This window comes from Myxine glutinosa, unplaced genomic scaffold (genome assembly GCF_964187855.1).
Source record: "Myxine glutinosa unplaced genomic scaffold, kmMyxGlut1.1 SCAFFOLD_752, whole genome shotgun sequence".
Taxonomy (NCBI): Eukaryota; Metazoa; Chordata; class Myxini; order Myxiniformes; family Myxinidae; genus Myxine; species Myxine glutinosa.
This window is the reverse complement of record NW_027616847.1, coordinates 138,714-162,052: the sequence shown is the minus strand read 5'-3', so window position 1 is coordinate 162,052 and position 23,339 is coordinate 138,714. Positions and strand designations below refer to the sequence as shown.

Sequence of the window (23,339 nt, the reverse complement as noted above, 5' to 3'; positions counted from 1 at the left end):
ATCATTCCCTGCTTGTCGTAAAAGGCGACAAAAAGGGTTGGCGGCAGGAAGGGCATCCGGCCGTAAAACATTGCTTCAAAAAGGGGACCGAAAAACAACAACAACCACGGTCCCCGAAAAAGGCCAACCCCCGCTTGCGGGGAAAAAATGGCCTCTAAAGGTGGTTTATACTTAGCTAGCGAAGATGGTAAAATGTATATAAATAAATTAATGATTCAAGGTGTTACTGGCCAAACACGGGTATAGAAATGGTAAAAAAAATGGTTGTAGTGGAATGGTAAAAGGTATAAATAAATAAAGGTGGTATGTCGGTAATGGTAAAGTGCATACAAATAAATAAATTGTTTTGAAAGTTGTGTGTTGGCAGTGGAGATGGTAAAGTGTATATAACTAAATAAGTAGTTCAGTGTGTGTTGGTGGTGGAGATGTTAAAGTGTTTCTATTATATTGAAATGGTTGACAGCTCCTTGCCATCTTGCCAGCAAGCTGAGACAGCACATGTGCGTTTCCCCAAATTTGCTGTGCAAAATTATTTTCACATAAGAAAGATCAACCTCAAAATAAAAACTTGCAATTCTTAATCAAATTGGTATAAAAAGATTAAATACGGCCACTTTCAGCAAGCTGAGCGAGAACCGTGACATATGACGCACACGTCACGTCAAAGTCCTGACATAAATCCATAGCATAAGCATTACACAGCAATTTCATGTGTCATGCATGTACATTTACAACTTTGCTTATTTATGATTGGGCACCCATCTCTCAATACTCTGCTTCAAAAAAAGAGTAAAATATCAGGTGATCTTGCTGCACATCATCTTGCTATAACAATATCCGTTTTACATCTACAAACAAATTATTTACTACTAGTAAAAAGCCCGTCAAATATGACGGGTTGGAACTGTTCATTCAACGGTGCAGCCTCCTGCGAATGCCAAAGTCTGAAGCCTTGGCCTAGTGCCAGGTGTGCTTATATCTTATTTATTTATGAGAATCGTATGAATGTAAATGAACACTCGTTTTACTGTGCGCGTTGCATATCATGTGCGGCGAATTTCACCTTCCTGCACCTTGTAGTTATTGTTATTTTAAAAAACGTTTCTGTACACCGCCCTTGAGGCTCAGTTTGCAAGCCACCATCGACATTTCCATTACAAGAGACATAATTACTCTTTATGGAAAAGGTTTTTCGAGTTTGTTTTATCCTCAAATAGACTGTAGTGAACACACATTAGTGTTAAAAGATTGGCCTTTAAAAGCTACCCTTATGAAGACGGACAGACATCTGTACAAACACACAAACTGACATTGTGTTTTATATGGTAGATAACTGCCTGACTACTGACCCTTGACAAATATTCTGATAAAAAAACAACAAAATTCATCATTTTCAACCATATGTTGTTTGTTCATTTGGTGAGTATCTTTTTGGTAAGTTTATTTTGACAAGTCATTTGTTGTGTAGTTACATAATCTCTAAGCTGTTTCCAAAAATTATGACGACTATTTCAGCTACATCGTTGCTAGTTCCAAATTCAACAATCGTTTTCACTCAGGCTGACTGGCACGGTCTTCAAGCAGCCATCAATTATCTGGACTGGTCTCCCATCTCTACTACCTCTGACATCAACTCATCCTGGGAATTCTTCCAAAGTAAACTGTTCTCTCTCATGCACAGATTTATCCCATCTCGTCTTCAGTTGTCATACCTTTCCTCCCGTCCGTGGTACACTGAATCTTGTAGTGAGGCAGTTGCCCTGAAACAACTTGCCTTCGCCTCTTGGAAGGCAAATCCAACTATTGAGGTTTCAAATGAGGCAAATCCAAATCCAACCATCCATCGGAACAAGTGCAGGTCTACCCTCAGGAGAGTCAGGAAACAATATCTCTCTACTCTCAAGACTGAACTCTCAAACCTGCCTCCCTCCTCCAAGTCCTGGTGGCGTCTGGTCAAATCCGTTTCTGGTGTTTGTTCCCCTTCCATCCCCTCCCTTAACTCAAACGGATACACAGCTGATTGCGCACGCGAAAAAGCCGAATGCCTAAACACTGTGATTGCCTCAAAATCTTGTGCCCCAAACCCATCTCTCTCTGTACCACCCGTACCCAGTCAAACACAGCTGCTCCTGGACTCTGTGTCCTTCTCTCCTGACAAGGTGGAGAAGTTTCTGTCAAACCTCGACTCTGATTCTGCAACTGGACCAGACAGCATCAGCCCACGGGTCCTAAAATCCTTACTCTGCCACTCTTTCACACCCTCTCTCTGTTTCTTCACCCTATATTTTGCTCAAGGTCATCTGCAATCTGCTTGGAAATCAGCAAACATTACCACTTTACACAAAAAGGTGCAAAAACAGATCCTTGCAACTACAGACCAATTAGCCTGCTCCCAATTATCAGCAAGGTCATGGAATCCAGCATTGCTTTGGATATCAAATCCTTCCTCTTCTCCGATGGCTTAATCTCGGATCATCAATTTGGATTCAGACCAGGTCACTCTACTCTGGACATGCTGCATCTGCTGTCTCAACAATGGATGGAGGTCCTCATCACCAAACAGGAAATCAGAGCTGTCTCACTTGACATATCACGTGCCTTCAATACGGTCTGGCACCCAGCTCTGCTCATCAAACTCTCCTCCGATGGTATCCATGGAAACCTCCACACATAGCTTGCCGACTTCCTCTCTGGTCGAAGTCAACGTGTGGCCCTGAATATAATTCTTTCATCTCCCCCTTCCTGTTCAGCCTGGAGTTCCCCAAGGCAGTGTTCTGGGCCCTGTGTACTTTTTCTGTTCTTCATTAATGATCTCTCTGACTCTTTGGAAAATCCTCTCTGTCTCTTTACTGATGACTCCACTCTCTGCCGCTCCATATCACAATCCTCAGATCGGCAGGCAGCAGCCTCTTCACTCTCTGCAGACCTGGACAATATCATAAACTGGTCAAACAAGTGGAACATGTCTTTCTATCCTGACAAATCTCACACTCCCACTTTGTCTCTCCATGAAGACCATCTCGACAACCCTCCCATCTACTTTCTGAACAATCCGTTTGAAGAAGTTCTGTCACTCAAGCTTTTGGGTCTCACTCTCTGCCATGATCTGTCCTGGGAAAACCGCATTTCCAAGCTGGCCTCCAAAGCCAGGCGCTGTCTGGGTATCCTCCGCTGTCTGGGCATCCTCCGTCGTGCGAAGTCCTTTCTGGGCACTTCTGAGCTCCTCACCACATACAAAGTTTTCATCCGCAGCTCAATGGAATACTGCTCTCCCCTCTGGGCTGGTGCTGCTGCCTCACACCTAGCTCAGATTCACGCTATTGAAACCAAAGCTTCCAGAATCATTGGTATCTCCCGTGATGAAGCCGATTTTAAGGGCCTTTCACTCTCTCACCGCAGCAGGTTGGTGGTCTTTCTGTCTTCTACCGACTCCTCTCTGGCCTTGCTTCCCCTGTTCTGTCTGTGCTCTGTCCCCCAAATTTTCCTGCAGGACACACAAGACCTGCCGGCAATCCTCTTCTGGTGTAACTGCCAAAATCAAGACTCTCTGCTCACCTTCACTCCTTCATTCCTCTTTTCTACTGCCTCTGGAACAAACTCTCACACTCTCTTCAATCCCATTCCTCCCTCCAGGTCTTTAAAACAGCTGTTCACCACCATCTCTTATCGTCGCCCATCCAAAACCATGATCTTTTCTACCCCCCGTTAAAACACCCCAAATTCACCTCTTTCAATCTCCAACTTCTTTCCTGAAATTCCTTGTTGTGTCAATTTGTTTGATATCATGTACCCCTCCCCTCCCCCCCCCCCCCCCCCCTGCCGATCACCGCACCCCCACCTACTCTAGGTTTGCACTCCATCCCTCCATCTGTCAGTCTGTCCGTCCGTCAGTCCGTCAGCCCGTCACGCAAAGAACAGCTTTCTGGACTTTTTTTCTAAACTCTTAATGCTAATGATTTCAAACTCGGTAAACATGGTTTCCTCATGATAAGTTACAGATCACGTTCGAACTTCACGACGTTTCGATCATTTTTGACAAAGTTATAGCACTTTGAACTTTGGTAATTTCCCCAACAGTTTTCCGGACTATAATTTGGAGTGCGGTAAGTCAAAGCTGTTAATATTCCTTATTTTTACTCCAATTTACATTCTTTTTCCCCCTTTTAGTGAGAAGTAGGGGTCTGTGCAACCATTCATGAACTTTATTTGGTGCAAATCGGATAATTTTTAGCCGAGTTACCTCAGACCGTGAGTTGGTAATTATATAATTCACACATAGTGCAATACGTGCAGGCTACTCCACAGAGCGACCTCGCGGGCTTATTTTAACTCCGATTTACATTCTTTTTCCCCTCTTAGTGAGAAGTAGGTGTCTGTGCAACCATTCATGAACTTTATTTGGTGCAAATCGGATAATTTTTAGCCAAGTTACCTCAGACCGTGAGTTGGTAATTATATAATTCACACAGTTTTCCGGACGACAGACTGCCGGTAGGGGACATGTATTGCAGTGCAATACTCAGAATGCTTGTTTAGTGTATGTTTATGGGTCTGTGCCTGTTCTCGTGTGCAATGTGTTAGCTCTTAAATGAGCCTTGGCTCTGTTTACAAAAAAAAAAAAAAAAAGCCTTGGAAATAAACATAAATAAGGCCCAACAGCAAACACTACAGAGTGGCCCGAAATCACTTTTCCCTGTTAAATTTGTCAGACCTCCCTCCATCCCTTCCTCTCCGCCCTCCCCCGCCATGCTGGTGCAAGGAGATTGACGGAGCGCATACAGATGCAATGACTGATGCACTATTGCAAGTACTGCACAATAAAACCTGGATATTAAATGAGTTTAAGAATGAATGCTTTACATGGGAGGGACAAAGCGACTTTTCAGGCCACCCTGTACATTGTACAATGAGTTGGCCATACCCCAAAAACATGTTTTCCCATGGACAAAAGTACTTCGCTTTATCACGTGTAATAGGATTTCACGGAATCCGTTAATATGACGGTCCACGATATCATACATTTGCCAAAAATATTGTTCTCCCAGCAGCACTCCTCTCGGCTTCGTAGTCTCCACACCAATCACACGTCAGCAATTTCATCTTCTAAAGGGCACGACCACATCAACATTGATCTTGTCACAACATTTATTAACCTCAACATCCATTCCGGCTACGAGGCACACCAGGGTCAGTCATATGCTGTATAAACATTAAAAACCTGGTGTGTTATCAACAAATAATCATACTCACTGTTTAGTACTTGTTGTTTCATCGGGTCCCTACGCTAGTATAAGGAAATGTGTTCCCGAAAGCATATACACAATCCTGTACTATTCTCTTCCACATATTTTTTTAATCCTCAAATTTTCAAAATAATTTCATGTGCCTCGTACTCAGATGTTATTACATGCATGTTGCAGATATGACACAAATGCGTCATAATTTTAGAGTAGAGGTTCTGGACGGACAGACAGGACTGAAGACATAAGCCCCAGCTGGCTGCCAGGCTGGGGGCACAAACGGACAGGTGCAGTTATAAATGTGGACATCGTAGGGAATCACAGGCCCCTTGTTTTCCACCACCTCCGTCCTATTTCTCACCCACCCTGGATCCTTATCCTTTCACCCATTTTTATTTTTCCTCCTGCTTGTCGTATCTCGACCTTTACATCCATTGGGTTTGTCTCTCATTTAAAATGCAGCCGCCTCACACCATCATCCATTTCCACAGTCCATACCATTGAGGTAATCAAACACTGCTGAAGGTGCAAACAAATGATGGCATTTGTGTGGTCCATATACCAGGACAATACTTTTGTTATTGTTGTTGTTGTTGTTGTTGTTGTAGGTGTTGTTGTAGGTGTTGTTTTGTCAGAATGTTTGTTTCGCTTTATATTCTTGAAATTTTATTTGATGTCTGATTATTTGGTCATGTTGAATACTTTTGTTGTTATTGTTGTTGTTGTTGTTGTCGTTGTTGGTGTTGTTTTGTCAGAATGTTTGTTTCGCTTCACAGTCTTGAAATTTTATTTGATGTCTGATTATTTGGTGATGTTGAATACTTTTGTTGTTGTTGTTGTTGTTGTTGTTGGTGGTGTTGTTTTGTCAGAATGTTTGATTTGCTTTACAGTCTTGAAATTTTATTTGATGTCTGATTATTTGGTCATGTTGAATGCATTTGTGTTGTTGTTGTTGTTGTTGTTGTAGGTGTTGTTGTTGTAGGTGTTGTTTTGTCAGAATGTTTGTTTCGCTTTCTATTCTTGAAATTTTATTTGATGTCTGATTATTTGGTCATGTTGAATACTTTTGTTGTTGTTGTTGTTGTTGTTGTTGTTGTCGTTGTTGGTGTTGTTTTGTCAGAATGTTTGTTTCGCTTCACAGTCTTGAAATTTTATTTGATGTCTGATTATTTGGTCATGTTGAATGCATTTGTGTTGTTGTTGTTGTTGTTGTTGTAGGTGTTGTTGTTGTAGGTGTTGTTTTGTCAGAATGTTTGTTTCGCTTTATAGTCTTGAAATTTTATTTGATGTCTGATTATTTGGTTATGTTGAATACTGTTGTTGTTGTTGTTGTTGTTGTTGTTGTTGTTGGAGGTGTTGTTTTGTCAGAATGTTTGTTTCGCTTTACAGTCTTGAAATTTTATTTGATGTCTGATTATTTGGTGATGTTGAATGCATTTGTGTTGTATGTTCGCGATCACTCTCGATGATTGACCATCGTCATGTCTCCTCTGTTTTGCAGAACGATCAGTGGAAGAAGCTGAGGTACGAAAAGATTTTCTCTCTGTTTGATCACCTGTGCTGTCCTTTATGGATACGCAATCTTTTTCTTACCATGTTACAAAGCCCCAATTTGTCGACCGTACCTCGCATTTGCTCTCTGCAGATGAAGGATAAAAGGCATGAAATCGTATAAATTGGAAGGTATCGAATGTCATGCAGCCGTTGCATATTATTACAAATTTGAAATGGATGAGAGTAATTTCATTAGAACACTGGCTGTGAACATGAGCGAATTGAAGATCTAAAGCTGACATTACAATCAGTAGCTTTGGCACCTCATGATGGATGTATAATCTCAACATGTGCGCAGCATTTTGAGGCTAGTTTTATTAAGCTTGGAAGCCTACCGTGTATATTACAGTATTACACGGTCAAGGAAAACGGTGCCCCCCTTTAATTTATTTTCCAGCCAACAGACTCCAAGGTAATTGAGCCAATTTCCATGAAAACTGAGTATTCATCCATTCGCTCTGAGGCCGCATCAGCACAGCAAGAAACGACTGGGGAATCGTCATCCCAAGCTTCGGCGACGGGTCCAGGCCCCTGGCTTCCGTCAGATAGTTGGGCAGGAACCAAAAAAGTATCTTGTACCAGCAAACGAGAAAGTACAAAAAGCTGCATTACCAGTGAGGAAGCTTTACCAGTCGATACCTATCAGGTAGGCCTATTTTTGTTTTATCCCCATACTCAATCTTATTGTCTGTCATCATTTTTCTGAGATATAGCTCTTGCATTATCTTAATAAGAATTTTTTTTTTTTTGTATAACAGATTCAGGCTCGTGTAAGAGCTAACATTAATCACAAAAAGACAAACGGACACACAAAACATGTGATAAAGGGAGCTGGAGACAAGCTGGGGAGAGAGAAGGAAGCACACAAGGCCAACAGTAGAGAACAGGGACATCGGGAGATCTGTGGGAGGGAGAGGGCTTGGGGAGAGGAGGCATGGGAAGGGGGGAGGGGCGGAGAATTTGGGAATGGGAATTTGCTTGTTTGTGTGTCTGGATGTAACAATCCTTCCCACTGATGGGTTGGACAGTCGCCCTGACTCCACCCAACCAACCACGCATCCTGATGAAAAATCTTATGGCCGCCATTTTAGTGCTCACCGCGATGTGAAGGCAAAGATATTTCGGAGCTGTCATATTCCCAATCGCTATGCATTCCCTATACATTTCCTCTTCATTGTAAAACTACCAAAGTGACAGTTAAAAGGATTTTGAGCCGATTAATGCACTGCCCAAATAACTATGTGGCATTCTTTCAAGCAGAGATTAAACCCATGTCATGAGAAATTTGTCTTTTTTCTTTTCTTTTTTTTGTATACAAGATCGAGGCTCGTGAGAGGGCTAACATTAATCACACAAAAGGTCAAACCGACACAAACAGACACATAAAACACAAAATAAGGGGAGCGGTAGACAAGATGGGGAGAGAGGGCAAACGACACAAACACAACATTTGAGAGCAGGGACATCGAGAGAACTGTGGGAGGGAGAGGGCTTTGGGGGAGGTGGGAGAGGTATAAAACATATGGACACTGCAAGGACTTCCAGGAAAGAAGTTGGAATTTCGAAAAAGTGTATCTGGGGTGAATTATCGGGGGTAGAAAATATCAAGGTTTTGGATGGGGGAAGATAAGAGATGGTGGTGAACAGCTGTTTTAAAGACGTGGAGGGAGGAGTGGGATTGAAGAGAGTGAGGGAGTTTGTTCCAGAGGCGGGGAAAAAGGGGAATGAAAGAGTGAAGGTGAGCAGAGAGCCTCGACTTTGGCAGTTTAACCACAAGAGGGTTTCTGGCAGATCTTGTGCGACCTGCAGGAATATTTGGGGGACAGAGCGCAGAGAGAGCTGGGGGAGCAATGCCGGAGAGGAGTCGGTAGAAGACAGAAAGACCACCAACCTGCCTGCGGTGAGTGATTGCAAGGCCCTCAGAGTTAGCTTCATCGCAGGAGATTCCAATGATTCTGAAAGCTTTGGTTTCAACAGCGTGAAGTCGAGCTAGGTGTGAGGCAGGAGCCCCCGGCCCAGAGGGGGGAACAGAATTCCATTGAGCTGCGGATGAAAGCCTTGTATGTGGCGAGGAGCTCAGGTGTGCCAAGGAAGGACTTCGCATGACGGAGGATGCCCAGTCGGCAACTGGCTTTGGAGGCCAGCTTGGAAAGGTGATTTTCCCAAGAAAGATCATGGCAGATAGTGAGACCAAAAAGCTTGAGCGACAGAACTTCTTGGAGAGGATTGTTGAGAAAGTAGATGGGAGGGTTTTCCAGGCGGTCTTTTCGGAGAGACATAGTAAGAGTGTGAGATTTGTCAGGATTGAAAGACATGTTCCTCTTGTTTGACCAGTCTGTGATTTTGTCCAGGTCTGCAGTGAGTGAGGAGGCTGCAGACTGCCGATCTGAGGAATGAGGATTGGAGCGGCAGAGAGTGGAGTCATCAGCAAAGAGATAGAGAGGATTTTCCAGAGAGTCAGAGAGATCATTGATGAAGACCAGAAAAAGCACAGGGTCCAGAACACTACCTTGGGGAACTCCAGCCAGAACAGGAAGGGGCGATGAGAGAAATCCATTCAGGGCCACATGTTGACTACGACCAGAGAGGAAGTCCGCAAGCCAAGCATGGAGATTTCCAATGGATACCATAGGAGGAGAGTTTGGTGAGCAGAGCTGGGTGCCAGACCGTATCGAAGGCACGAGATATGTCAAGGGAGACAGCTCTGATTTCCTGTTTTGCATTGAGGACCTCCATCCATTGTTGAGACAGCAGAAGCAACATGTCCAGAGTAGAATGACCTGGTCTGAATCCAAATTGATGATCGGAGATCAAGCCATTGGAGAAGAGGAAGGATTTGATATCCGAAGCTATGATGGATTCCATAACTTTGCTGATAATTGGGAGCAGGCTGATTGGTCTGTAGTTGCAAGGATCTGTTTTTTCACCTTTGTTATGTAAAGCGGTAATGTTTGCTGATTTCCAAGATGCTGGCAGATGACCTTGAGCAAAAGAGAGGGTGATAAGAACAGAGAGAGGGTGAGATAGAGCGGCAGAGCAGGATTTTAGGACCCGTGGGCTGATGCCGTCTGGTCCAGTTGCAGAATCAGAGTCGAGGTTTGACAAAAACTTCTCCACCTTGTCAGAAGAGAAGGACACAGAGTCCAGGAGCAGTTGGGTTCAACTGGGTAAGGTGGGAACAGAGAGAGATGGGTTTGGGACACAAGATTTTGAGGCAAGCACAGAGTTGGGGCATGCGGCTTTGTCGCGTGCGGTGTCAACTGTGTAGCCATTTGAGGTGAGGGAGGGGATGGAGGGGATCAAACACCAGAAATGGATTTGACCAAACGCCACCAGGATTTGGAGGAAGGAGACAGGTTTGAGAGTTCATTCTTGAGTGTGGAGAGATAGTGCTTCCTGGCACTCCTGAGGGTAGACACACACTTATTCCAAGCTAGGTGGAAGGAACTGACATTGCCTTCAGTTGGATTTGCCTTCCAAGAGGCAAAGGGAAGTTGTTTCAGGGCAACTGCCTCACCACAAGATTCAGTGTACCATGGACGGGAGGAAGGGTAAGACAACTCAAGACGAGATGGGATAAATCTGTGCATGAGAGAGAGCAGTTTGCTTTGGAAGAATTCCCAGGAAGAATTGATGTCAGAGGCAGTAGAGATGGGAGACAAGTCTAGATGATTGATGGCTGCTTGCAGCCCGTGCCAGTCAGCCTGAGTGAAATGCGAGACTCGTCGACGCTGAGGAGGCTCTCTGAGAATGGACAGAGAGATGTCCACTTTAACAAGCACATGATCAGAAGAACCGATTGGAGCAGAAGAAGAGCAGCACACATTTTCAGGGAAGTTTGTCACAACCAAGTCTAGAAGAGAAGATACTCCATTGACTGAGATCGAACAGAGAGAGGGTGAGACAGAGAGAGGAGTGAGAATGGACAGATTGTGTCAGTCCCAATGAGTCACAGAAGTCCTTTGCTGAGGTGCCATGGCTGGTGAGAGAGGAACCCACACCCAGCCAGCCGGCATGATGACAGTTGAAGTCACCACATATGTGGAAGAGAGAGTTTGGATGAGTTGATAGAAGTTGGTCCATGTTGTCCGACAGCGAAATGTAAATGGAGTCATCACTGTTTGGAGGACGGTACAGAACACATATGAACAAAAGGTGGGAGCGGAGAGGAAGCCGTAGCCAGAGGTACTCCTGGGGGTGGGGTGGAGAGAGGGCAGTGCAAGGAGAGTGAGGAAGAGAGTTTTTGATAAAGATAGCAACCCCACCACCAGGACGAGGCTCAGGTCTATCATACCGGAGGAGGGAGTAACCAGGAAGAGATATTAAGGAATCAGAGACATCTTGAAGGAGGAAAGTTTCTGTTAAGAAGATCAAGTCTGGATTGTCAGAAGCAACCTGAATGGAGAGATCAATCAGGTTTGAGGGAAGGCCCCGGATGTTTGAGGTCCATATCGTTAATGAGGAGAGAGGGGGAGCATCGCGTGCAGGAGAGGGGAGGGGAGGGGTAGGGTCAGATGAAAGATGAGAGGGGGAGGTAGGAAGAGCAGTTGATAGTGTGTCAGAGATTACAGAAGAGTTACAAGAAAGGGAAGGATGAGGAGGACGAAAGGTTTGATGGTGATGGGATGAGGCACAGTGATGGGTTCTTTGAGGGGTGGGCAGAGGAAAGTAGAACGTTGGGGGAGGTGGAAGTATGAGATAGAAGGGAGATGAAGTGGGGAGGAGGCAGCTTTGAGAAGGAGGTGGGAGGGGGGAGAATTGGAGAGGGATGGTGGGGGCGGAGATTTGAAGGGGAGGGGTTGGGGGGAGTTTTGAAGGGGAGGAGTTAGGGGGGAGTTTAGGAGGGGAGGGGCAAGGGGGGAGATTTGGAGGTGAGGGCAAGGGGGGAGTTTATAAAGTGGATGATTAATGAAAGACGAACCTTGATAACAAATTGGGTTTATTGTGATTTTCAAGTTAGCGATCCGTTTAAGAACGACAGAGGAGGGGTGGAATGAATGTGAATTTAGAGCATGTAGTGATTTAGAATTATAAGAGATTGAATATTTTTTTGAAGTGGAATGAGTTGGAGAGGAAATTGAAAAGAGCCTTTTAAATAGGAAGAAAAACAGCGTGTTGTAATATACCACTGAATAAAACACTGCAGGGGAAAGTTTAAACATATTTAAACAGAACCGTGAAGAACAATCTAATATTCACAAAAATACTGTTGCGGATCTCAGCGCCGGCCTTTTCCCCTTACCAAAGGGGGATTAGTCCCCTTGTCTTTGACTGACCGACGGGACCCAGGACCTATGACGTCCTTCCCGGACAGCGCAAAATAGGGTCGTAGGACTAATCACTAATACCTAATTACTCGCGCTGCCCAGAAACAAGGAAATAAGCCCCGCACGAATCACGGGTGTTGGTGGATATGCTGAGCGGTAGCGAACCCGAGCCCTTATCAATGACTAGAGCCCGATCCAAGCGGTTCTTAATCGTGCCACGCTTACCCAATGATGGAAATCACAGAAATGGTCGAATCGGAAGAAAAGGAATAACAAGATTTATTTACACTAGGGCATGCCCGTACTATATATATATCTAAAATTATATCCCCCCCCTCTATTTACATGAAATGGTTTGGTCCAAAGCGAACGGCTTGCGAGTACGGTGACAATCCCCCCCCTCTATTTACATGAAATGGTTTGGTCCAAAGCGAACGGCTTGAGAGTACGGTGACAATCCCCCCCCCCCCCTCTATTTACATGAAATGGTTTGGTCCAAAGCGAACGGCTTGCGGAGTTTGGTAAAGAAATCGCCATAGCGTGCACGTAATTAGTTTTAAAACATAGTTTAACGGCAACATAGTTTGCCAACGTGAAATAAATGAATACGCTCTCAAATGTGCCGTCCGAGGCAGAGTCTGTTCGCCACGTTTGGCACACGTGATAGCTCGCTGCTCTCTGATTGGTTGAATCGTTTTTTGGACATAGCTCGGTAACTACTTGTCCGATTAATATGAAACCTTGAAAAGGCACATCCTCGGGTCCCCAGCAATATACCTGGCAAGTTTCAAGTATATCGGACCCGTGGTTGTCGAGAAACAGCGGTCACAGACATACATACATACATACATACATACATACATACATACATACATACATACATACATACATACACACAGAGATTACTGGAATTATAGATAGATGATGTACAATGATCAGAAGAAGAAGAAGACACAGTGCAGCCTTAATCACAGTCTTGACTTATTCCCTGGACAAACGGGCCCGTTCACACTCAGACACACTCACACGGGGTTTGCAGACGAACAGATCAGCACGTCCAGGGATGGCGTCCAGGCAGCTCTCTCCGGTTCCCAGCTCGCACCGCGAAGTAGGTGAATAGTAGACGGCAGGAGCTCTCCACGTGTCGTTGGCGCGCACGGGATAATTACGGGGCGAACGGTAGGGCTGGGCTCTGGCGGTTAATCACTCGCGTGGCTGCGTACGTAATAGTTCAATACAATGCAACTCCTTCCAGTCCTCTGGATACAGTCTTGTTCACGCGAGTCCTCTCCCTTCTCAAAACTCCTGTGCACTCGGGTTCTCATAAGTCCTTTTAAGGGCAGTCCTCATAAGTCCTCTCTTATAACTCTATTCAACACCGCGCATCCCGTCTCGTAACTCAGGTGGGGGCCTCGCGCAAAGGGTTTTATTGCCACGCCCTTAGAACCCTCTGGAACTCACCAGACGTTCTTCACCACGCCCTATCACGCCACTCCCTTAGAGTCCTGGTTGGCTGATGGCCCTTACCGTCATCGCCTCTGACGTGCTCCTTGGCGCCGCCCCTCCTCGACCCTCGTGCTCCTCCCTCTTTTCAGGTCTACCTCGTGTCATTTGACTAGTTCGAGCGAACAAAGTGCAGCTAATGCTGCTGGCAGCCAAAGCGTAACACACGGAGGGATCAGCCAAAATGGGGCGCGGGATCAATTTTGCCCATACATGGAATTGGAGGGTGGCGCAAAAATGAAAGGGCCCTAAGCTCATTTCTTTACACAACGCAGATATTACTAGGGAAATGGCCGAATCTTACACATACTATGACATAACTAATACTCTAAGTGGGCCTACGTGTTGCTTGTGGACTAACTATGGGGGGCAAACCTTTAACCTTTAATGATGTCATATATACAAATCTCAGAACCGTATCAATACCAACGGGGAGAGGGAGCCGAGAGGGACAACCACGAGTCACGTGAACAGGGCAAAAGTTGTCAGCAAAAGGAACAGGGCAAAACAGATCTGGGGAATGGCGTGAAAATGGGGGTGAAATTGGGGTGAAACACGTGGTCGCAGAACGAACGAACGAACGAAAAGAACAAAGAAGGAAATGTATTTTTTTTTTTCCGTTAAGAATTTAAACAAGGAAGTATGGGGTGAAAAGACTGGGAAAAGACTGAGAGAACGAGAGTAGAAGGACCGCAATCGACCACTGAGAGAAAACAAGCCTCAAGGTAGGAATCCTCAAGAAGAGTGAGGCACAAAATAATCGCGGCACGAAATACTCGACTATTATATACAGGTATGAAAGATTAACACCGGTAATCTTCCAAGGGACGCACTTTAGGTACACACACGGAAGATAAATATAGTTTCGACAAAAATACAATTGTGAACGATTACTTAATTTCGAGCGTGCGTGAAGATCGGGACAGCTTCAAAAATCGTGACCTCCCCCACAAGATCTCATCTGAGGTCTTTATTTGATTATTTTTTTTAGATTTTCAATTCAAAATATTCCATTTTTGCAAAACCAAAATGCTCTCATTAGAAATACATTAAAACTGCATGCGCAAATTACTTCTGAACTAGCAACGGTACCCGCCCTACAGGCGGGGCTTCAATTGGGAAGCCCAAATGAAAAGGCAAAATATCAGAAATTGTAGGCTTTTTTTATTTTAAAGGATTCATATAAACATCCGTTGAATCATATCACACGCAAATCATCAAAATCTAAACAGTACATGGCGCCCATTTTGAAAAAAGATTGAATTCTGCAAAACGGAAGCGGCCGCTACATGTCTTTCTCAGTCGCACGTTTATGTGTGAAGAGTGCGCGCCAAATCTGTAACACGGAAGCGGCCGCTACACCTGTTTCTTAGTCACTTTGCACATGCTGCCGTGTTACTTGGGAGCCGCACGTTTATATAGGAAGAGTTCGTCAGGAGTCGATCTACTCTCTCTTGGTACATATAATTTCAACAAAAGCCACATCACTGTTCATATCGGTAAATATTATTCCATCGTGTTTGGAAAAACTGGAAAATTGGAAAAATTGGAAAAATTGGAAAAACAATATAGCCTATTTTACTCCAGGGGGTCCTAGGATTACCCACCCAAAATATCGTTGCGATCGGTTCAGCCGTTTTTGCGGTACCTTTGAACGGACAGACGGACGGAGATTTGGTGAATTATAGTAAGAGTATAACAGAAGCTGTGTAAGAGAAATGCATTTTCACTGATCTGTGCATGTGCAGTATCCCTTCGCACCCTCTTGAACGAGAGTGGCCATTGTGTAAAGCGGTATGTACGCAATTTGCATTGCTATATTTCTTTACATACCGTGCTGTGGGGATTATCTGTTAAACCCCACATCGTGCATAATGAGTGAGAAGAGACCCACGAGTGCTTCGCCAAGCACACCTCGTATCAAGAAGCAGCGACAGAGTGTAACTTTAACAGTGCAGTTAGGCGTGGTGAAGGGAAAACGCAAGTTGGATGTATACATGGAATCTCTGCATCTGCTGTGCATTTTATTGTTAAAAGTTATCCGAAAATGAGTGAGTTGGACAGGTGACCATTATGGGCCATGACCTGCTCATGTTCACATATATTTTCTGCATATCTCGAGGGATTGTGAGTTGGACAGGTGACCATGACCTGCTCATGGTCATATATATTTTCCACATATCTTGAGGGATTGTGAGTTGGACAGGTGACTGTGATGGGTGAGAAGATGGTTTGAAGGCTTGAAGTGGGGAGGAGATTGGCATTCTCTCAAGCAGGGCTTAAACCCATTTCCTTATAAAGGTATTTTAATGATGTGTGTATATATAAATATAAAGTCTCGTGAAAAAGTAAGTACACCCCATGTAAAGTTTTGACTTTTTCAACATATTTCAACATACAGCTATTTGATCTTCATTTCAACAATATTGATAGATAAAGGTGATATAATATAACAAATATCATGAAACATTTACATTTTGTAGTCCATTGTATAATTTAAATAAACATAAATGCAAATTTCACATGTGGAAAAAGTAAGTACACCCCTAAATTTATCACTACTTCAAATACATAAAATTAGAATCAGGTGCACCAGCTCAGGTGCAAATGATTAGAACATCGTTAGAGAGGATCTTGGAGGAACCTGTCGTATTTAAACCTCAGACATTTAGTTTGGTTTGCTCTTTGTTGTTGAAGTGTGCAGCATCACCATGCCTAGATCAAAAGAGCTCTCTGAGGCCTCCAGAATGAAGGTTATAAATACCTACGAGTCTGGAAAGGGGTTTAAAAAGATCTCCAAACAATTTGAAATCAATCATTCGACTGTCCGGAAGATCATCTACAGGTGGAGAAGATTCCAAACAACTGCCAACTTGTTCAGGCCAGGCCGCCCCAGCAAGTTCAGCCCGAGAGCAGACCGCAAGATGCTGAAAGAAGTCTCTAAGAACCCCAGAATGTCATCACGGGACCTACAGGTAGCTCTTGCCACTGTTGATGTCAAAGTGCGTGAGTCTACCATTAGAAAGAGGCTGCACAAATTTGATCTACATGGGAGGTGTGCCAGGAGGAAACCTTTGCTGTCCAGAAAGAACATCAGGGCAAGACTAAAGTTTGCAAATGAACACCTCGGCAAAGACCAGCACTTCTGGAACAATGTGCTCTGGACAGATGAGTCAAAGGTAGAGCTATTTGGCCACAGTACCAGAAGACATGTTTGGCGAAAACCAAAGACAGCATTTGACCACAAGAACCTGATACCAACTGTAAAGCATGGTGGTGGAAATATTATGGTTTGGGGCAGCTTTGCTGCATCAGGGCCTGGGCAGCTCACCATCATAGAATCCACTATGAATTCTTCATTGTACCAGAGGATGCTTAAGGATAATGTTAGGCCACCTGTCGGAAAGTTGAAGCTCAACCGAAGGTGGACCTTGCAACATGACAATGATCCTAAACATACCAGTAAATTCACCAAGGAATGGCTGAAAAGAAAGAAAGGGAGGGTTCTGGAATGGCCAAGTCAAAGCCCGGATCTAAATCCCATCGAGATGTTGTGGGGGGATTTGAAACGAGCTGTGCATGCAAGAAACCCCTCAAACATCGCACAGCTGAAAGAATTCTTCATGGAGGAGTGGGCAAAAGTTTCTCCCAGTCGATGTCAGAGACTGGTAGACAGTTATAAGAAACGCCTACTTGAGGTTGTTTCTGCCAAAGGGGGCAATACCACCTATAAGAGCCAAGGGTGTACTTACTTTTTCCACAGAAGGAAATGGCATCTCTGTAAAATTTTTGTTGAATAAATTATAGCAAAGTCAATTTGTCATTGTTTTTTGTTCAATTAGATCACTTTTATCTTTAGATAGTGTTTAAATGAAGATCAAATATTGATATGTCCACATTTGTTAAAAAGATTAAAAAAACATTTCATGTGGTGTACTTACTTTTTCCACATGCGAAATTTGCATTTATGTTTATTTAAATTATACAATGGACGACAAAATGTAAATGTTTCATGATATTTGTTATATTATATCACCTTTATCTGTCAATATTGTTGAAATGAAGATCAAATAGCTGTATGTTGAAATATGTTGAAAAAGTCAAAACTTTACATGGGGTGGACTTACTTTTTCACGTGACTGTGTGTGCATTAGGAAGAAGATAATTGGTTTCGGATCGTTTATTGTCACATTTATTTTCCACATAAATTGCGGGATGGTGAGTTAGAACAGGTGACCACGACGGGCCATGACCTGCTAATGGTCACATTATATCTTTTCTGTTTTCTGCACATCTCGTCGGATTGTGAGTTGGACAGGTGACCATAACTGGCCATGACCTGCTCACGGGCACATGTGTTTTCTGCATAAATCTGCATATCTCGTGGGATTGTGAGTTGTACAAGTGACTATAATGGGCCATGAGCTGCTTATGGTCATGTATCTCGAGAGATTGCAAGTTGTACAGGCGACAATAATAGGCCATGACCTGCTCATGATCACATGTATTTTCCGCATATCTCTTGGGATTCTGAGTTGTCCAGGCGACCGTGACGGGCCATGACCTCTTCATGGATGCATATATTTTCCGCATATCTCGCGGGATTTCTGAGTTGCACAGGCAACCATGGCAGGTGGGGAGGGGTTTTAAAGGCTTGGAGTCGGGAGAGAATTGACACCTTAGGGTTGGGAGGGGTGGGTGAGGTCTTGGAGTTGGGAAGCGGAGGCTGAGGACTTGGGGTTTCTGAGGAGTGGGTGGTGGGGGTTGGGAAAATTGAGGGCCTGAAGTCATATTTTACACGAGCAAAGGTACCACCCTCCCTCTGGACTCTCACCCCTTCACTCTGGACTGTCATCCCACCCCTTCCCCTCCCTCCTCTTACCTTCTCACACTCCCTCCCCTGCCTCCTCTCACCTCCTCACACCCCCTCCCCTGCCTCCTTCCACTCCCCTTCCCTGCCTCCTCCCACCCCACACCCACTCCCTCCAGACTTCCAACACAACCTTTACCCATTCACTCCCTCTAGACTCACACCTCACCCACCCTTTTCCCTCCCTCTTCCCACCCAATCCATTACGTGGAATTTCCGCGGGTTCCTGCTAGTCTTGCTTATTCTTCATTGCCATTTTTTCTTTACTCATTTTTTTCATCATTCCTTGTAGCCTTTCTTCCTTTTCTTTCATTTTTACTTCCTTTCTTTTTTTCATTCAAGAATATTAAATCTGGCTGGCAGGATGGCCTAGACTAGAGGTATGCACACTGACCTCGTGGGTGATGAAGGTTGTGGTAAAGTTTCATCGAAATTGTGCATGTAATTTCAGATAAAAAAGCAAATTCCTATTTTGGGGGGTCAAACCTGGATCCACTTTGACCCCCGGTAGACCCCCTTACACCCCGACTCTCTTTAATGCCGTGAACAAACTTTCGTCAGAACATAACAAATAACATTTGTGCCAAATTTGGTCAACGTCCCATCAGCGGTTTCGCAGAAGTTGCAAGTGTTTACGGACGGACTGACAGACGGACTGACAGACGGACAACGTGCCATCGCATAAGCTCCCCTCAGCTTCGTTCCAGGTGAGCTAATAATAAATTTGTGTTTATTTTTTCTATTTTTTGTAGGTGCCTAAAACACTCCACTACCTTCGCCCAACTAAGAAAATTTATATTTAATATGATATTACACACACACACACACACACACACACACACACACACACACACACACACACACACACACACACTAATTGGGGATAATTTAATATTACCTTTCATATAGCTAAAAAGGCTATAGCTATAAAGGCTTTCACTTATAAAGCGACTTTTTTTAAATCCCAAAAAACGAACTTTTTTTTTCAATTTTTTTTTTTTTAGTTTTTGCCTAAAACACTTCTCAGCACTCACGGATGAACATCTGAACGTTTGATGAAGATTCGTTCAGCCATCTCTGAGAAACATGGCGACACACAGACGCAGACACACATGACAGACAAACGGCTCTCTTATATTATAGACTAGCAAAGGTACCCGGCGTTGCCCGGGTTCCAAAGATGTAGAAAGTAAATGACTTGACTTGTAGCAAGTTGTTATGTTGTTCATGTTGTATGTAATTATAGGTACATAACATAAGAACTTCCTGTAAGTTAAGTCATTTAAGTTAAAAAAAAGAGTGAGTGAGTTGGTGATTTAGGTCCAAGTTCAATCCATTTAGGGACTATCTCAGAACGGGCCACATTTGGTGGACTTCACAAATTTTTGCCGCTGCTGGGATTGGAACGCGGATTGTCTACGGGGCAAGCAAGCACATGATCCACTGGGCCACCAGCGCTGCCGAGGTAAAATATTAACACATGTGTTTTAGTCAGCAAGAGCTCTGGGGTAGACAACATTTCTTGTTCTGCCGTTTGGTGCTCTGATGAAAAGATGTGTGCTTGCCCCAATACGTGAGCATGCAACGTAGAGTTGACCATGAGAGAAACATGGACTTGTCAGTTCAACTCCAGCAACCTTGAGAGACTGTCCCTGAGACTTGTTGATGGTCATAGCAAATGATAGTCTCACTGTAAACTGAAGGCGCTTGAACTGAAATGGCATATCTGTTGGGATGATGGGAATCCGTGGAATAAAAACATCCTCTCCCTTGGCACAACCAGTCACAATGGTGGCTTCGATCACATGGGGCATAAGAGTTTTGACAGCGAGTCTTGTACCGTTAGAGTTTTGGTGCATCCAAATTTCGTAGCAACATAATGGGAGTTCCCACTTTCAGTTGCAGATTGTGAGGTGGAACACCAGTGAGCTGAAGAGAGTTTAGAAACTCTGTGGGATAGATGACAGCATCGTCAAGATCAACTACAGTGTCAACTGACTTGTACCATGTGGATTGGTCTGGTAGCTGTTGAATGATGGTGGCATTAATATCCTGCACAATGTCATTTTTGGGAGCAAGGATGGCACGTTCACAAAGCCACTCATGGTTTTTATAATTCTGTGAGAGGCTAGGATAAACCTTTAATAGCATTTCTTCAGATGTGTTGATGATTGTTCCACAATTTGGGGGTATTGTGACATCTCCAGTCTCAGTGTCTACTGGTACCTGACCATTGCCCAGTTGAAGCAAAACCTTTGGAAACTGGCCTGCTGAGACATCTCTCTTAAGTGCAACTCTCATGTTGGTAGAAATATGGAGTTTTTCCACTCGTCTCCAAATATAGGATTCTTTGAGGCATGCTCTCAATTCATCAGCAGGTGTACCCTTTGGAATGACTCGTAGAGTTTGCCTGAAATCTCCAGAGAGCAAGAGTGTGACTCCACCCATGATTTTAGTGTTACCTCTGCGGTCCTGTAAGGTGCGATCGAGAGCCTCAAATAATTTGAAGATGCGTGAAAGGAGAGGGTTGAAGGGCACCACCCACTGGTTGTCAATGACAATTTCTTGTTGTTTCACTCTGAGAGTAGTGGTGAAGCCCCCATCACCTGGCTTTCTTCTTCTGTACAAAGGATATCCATCCTGATCTGTCTGAGTTTCTGTAAGAAGAGGTCTGGGGTATCGTTTTGTGCATTTTCCTGCTTTCATGTAAGGAGAATGTGTTGATGTGACCACAGGGACCATGGAACATGTGCTTCACCACTACTTCGTGCAATACTTTATCCTCGGTAGGATTTGGAATCTCTGCACTGATGATATCATCAACCTGAGCTGGACGAATCTTATCCTTAAGCCAGACCAAAATGTGGATGTGTGGCAATCCACGCTTTTGCCATTCAATGGAGTACATGTAACATCTGCAATCTCCAAAAACAGCACCTTTTGTGATGAGATTCATGAGTGAAATAACCTTCTGGCGAAACACTCTGGCAAGAAGATCATGCCTGTCTTGGGCTGTATGACCAAGCATAAGTTCTGCTGTGATCTCGGGCCATGTAGGATTGCAGGTAAAAGTGATAAACAGATCAGGTCTACCGTAGTAGCGAACATAAGTCATGGCATCCTGTGTGTACTCATGCATGTAGCGAGGACCCCCTGTGAAGGAAGAGGGCAGTATAACCAACTGTCCAACATTGGCAGCATGACCATCATTTGCAACAGCATCTCTAAGGTGAACATAGCTTTCGACTCTTAATCTCTTCTGGTTGTGTCTGATGTAGCACATCGCTCAGACTCAATCTTGGCATACATGTCAACAATGAATTGGTGGAAGAGCTGACCATATCGCAAAATATGACTGTCCATTTGTCTGACCATAATTCGGTAGGAATAGAAGTCATTGGCAGACACTTTTTTTCCATCACGTCTTTGGTGTTCAAAGTGATATCCATCCTCACCTTTCCAGAATATGAGAGGATACTGCAAGGCATCATAGCCCTTATTATTTTCAGAAATACGAATCAGTTTGTCATCTTGCTGTTGGAGAATGATGTCTCGCCGATTGAATTCCTGTTCAGATATGAGGACAGCCACATCCGAAACAGTAGGAGCATTAAAGTGCCGTGGATGCTGTCCTGTTGGAGTTCTGTCAGCATGGATGATTACTTTCCAGTTTGGCTGTGTTAGATTATGCAAAGTAGTGCAAAAACTCTTAACATAATTATTATGAGCATGGAGCATCTGCTGAAGGGCCAGCACAATTTCCTCTCTGACAGTTGTAATGTTTCTGCAGCGCTGCTGTACCTGCTGCTGCTCATCACCCAGGAAATAAATTTGAAGAAACTTTGGGTCTTCATTAGGTTAGGGCAAAGGCGAAGCAGCCAAATGGTAAACCTGTCCCTGAACCTTAAAAGTTGGCATCCATCCTTGTTGCTGCACAATGCTTGTAGTACCAAATGAGGTCATTTGAAAGCAGGAGTTGTACTTTCGTATGTTTGCCAAGAAATGGTGGGAGTCTCTGTTGCTGCCAGCTAAAAGTGACGTTAGTGGTTCAGGTGGTTCTGTGAGGGGTGGGAGAAGCACTTTGCCTCCAGCACAACACATTCCAGGTGATTCAGCCTTCCACTTCTTTGCTCTACAGTGTTTACAGATGACATACATTCCACCTATGTAAACAATAGAATCACCTTCATAGTTGATGGCGGAGTCATTGAAAGGCAGCAAGCCTCTTGTTCTGCCACTTGCTTGCTCTCACTGCTGTCTGCCTAGTGCAGTGTGCATCAAGTCGTGCTCTTGTCTGGACCGGAGTTTCTGCTGCCCTGGCTGCTGAATGTCTGGCTAAATCAACCGCTTTTCTAGAAGTTGTCTGGGCCGGAGTTTCTGCAGCCCTGAGTGCTGTCTGCCTGGTCTGCTGTGCAGCAATTCGCGCTTGTGTTTGAGCAGGACTTTGAGATGATCTCAGTTGTGCCTGTCTGGCTCGCTGGGCTGCAAGTCGAGCTTCTCTCTCTGTTGAGGACTCTCTTTGTCTCTTTTGTTGTACTTGTATTGCATGTGCATCTGCACTTGCAGAATGTTGCCTCTTAGGTCCCATTTACGAAGTTACTGAGAAGTGATTGTCTGTAAGAAAGGAGAAAAACACAAATGTATTGAAACGTTAGTGTTGAGTAGTATATGACACCACTGAGTGAAGAACAATATCCGTATGGACTGAAAAACATACGTTAGTGTTGAGTAGTATATGACACCACTGAGTGAAAAACAATATGCGTATTGACTGAAAAACATACATCAAAATCAATATAACTATATCTTACCTTTTGTACTGAAAATACCAGTATTTGTAAACATTATTGCAAATGGCTGTGAACAATCACGTACTGAAACATCCCATGAGAGAGTATCCTAGGA

General features: G+C 44.1%; 1 protein-coding gene across 1 annotated transcript in view; it reads left to right on the top strand.

The window, feature by feature from the left end:
* The first annotated feature begins 6,629 nt into the window (after positions 1 to 6,629).
* LOC144889090 (uncharacterized) overlaps positions 6,630 to 23,339 on the top strand; it is a 32,033-nt gene continuing 15,323 nt past the window's right edge. Inside the window, exons 1-2 of the mRNA XM_078768949.1 lie at positions 6,630 to 6,764; positions 7,192 to 7,440. Of these exons, the coding sequence (XP_078625075.1) occupies positions 7,225 to 7,440 (216 nt within the window). The 5' untranslated portion in view covers positions 6,630 to 6,764; positions 7,192 to 7,224. The remainder of the gene's footprint in view (positions 6,765 to 7,191; positions 7,441 to 23,339) is intronic.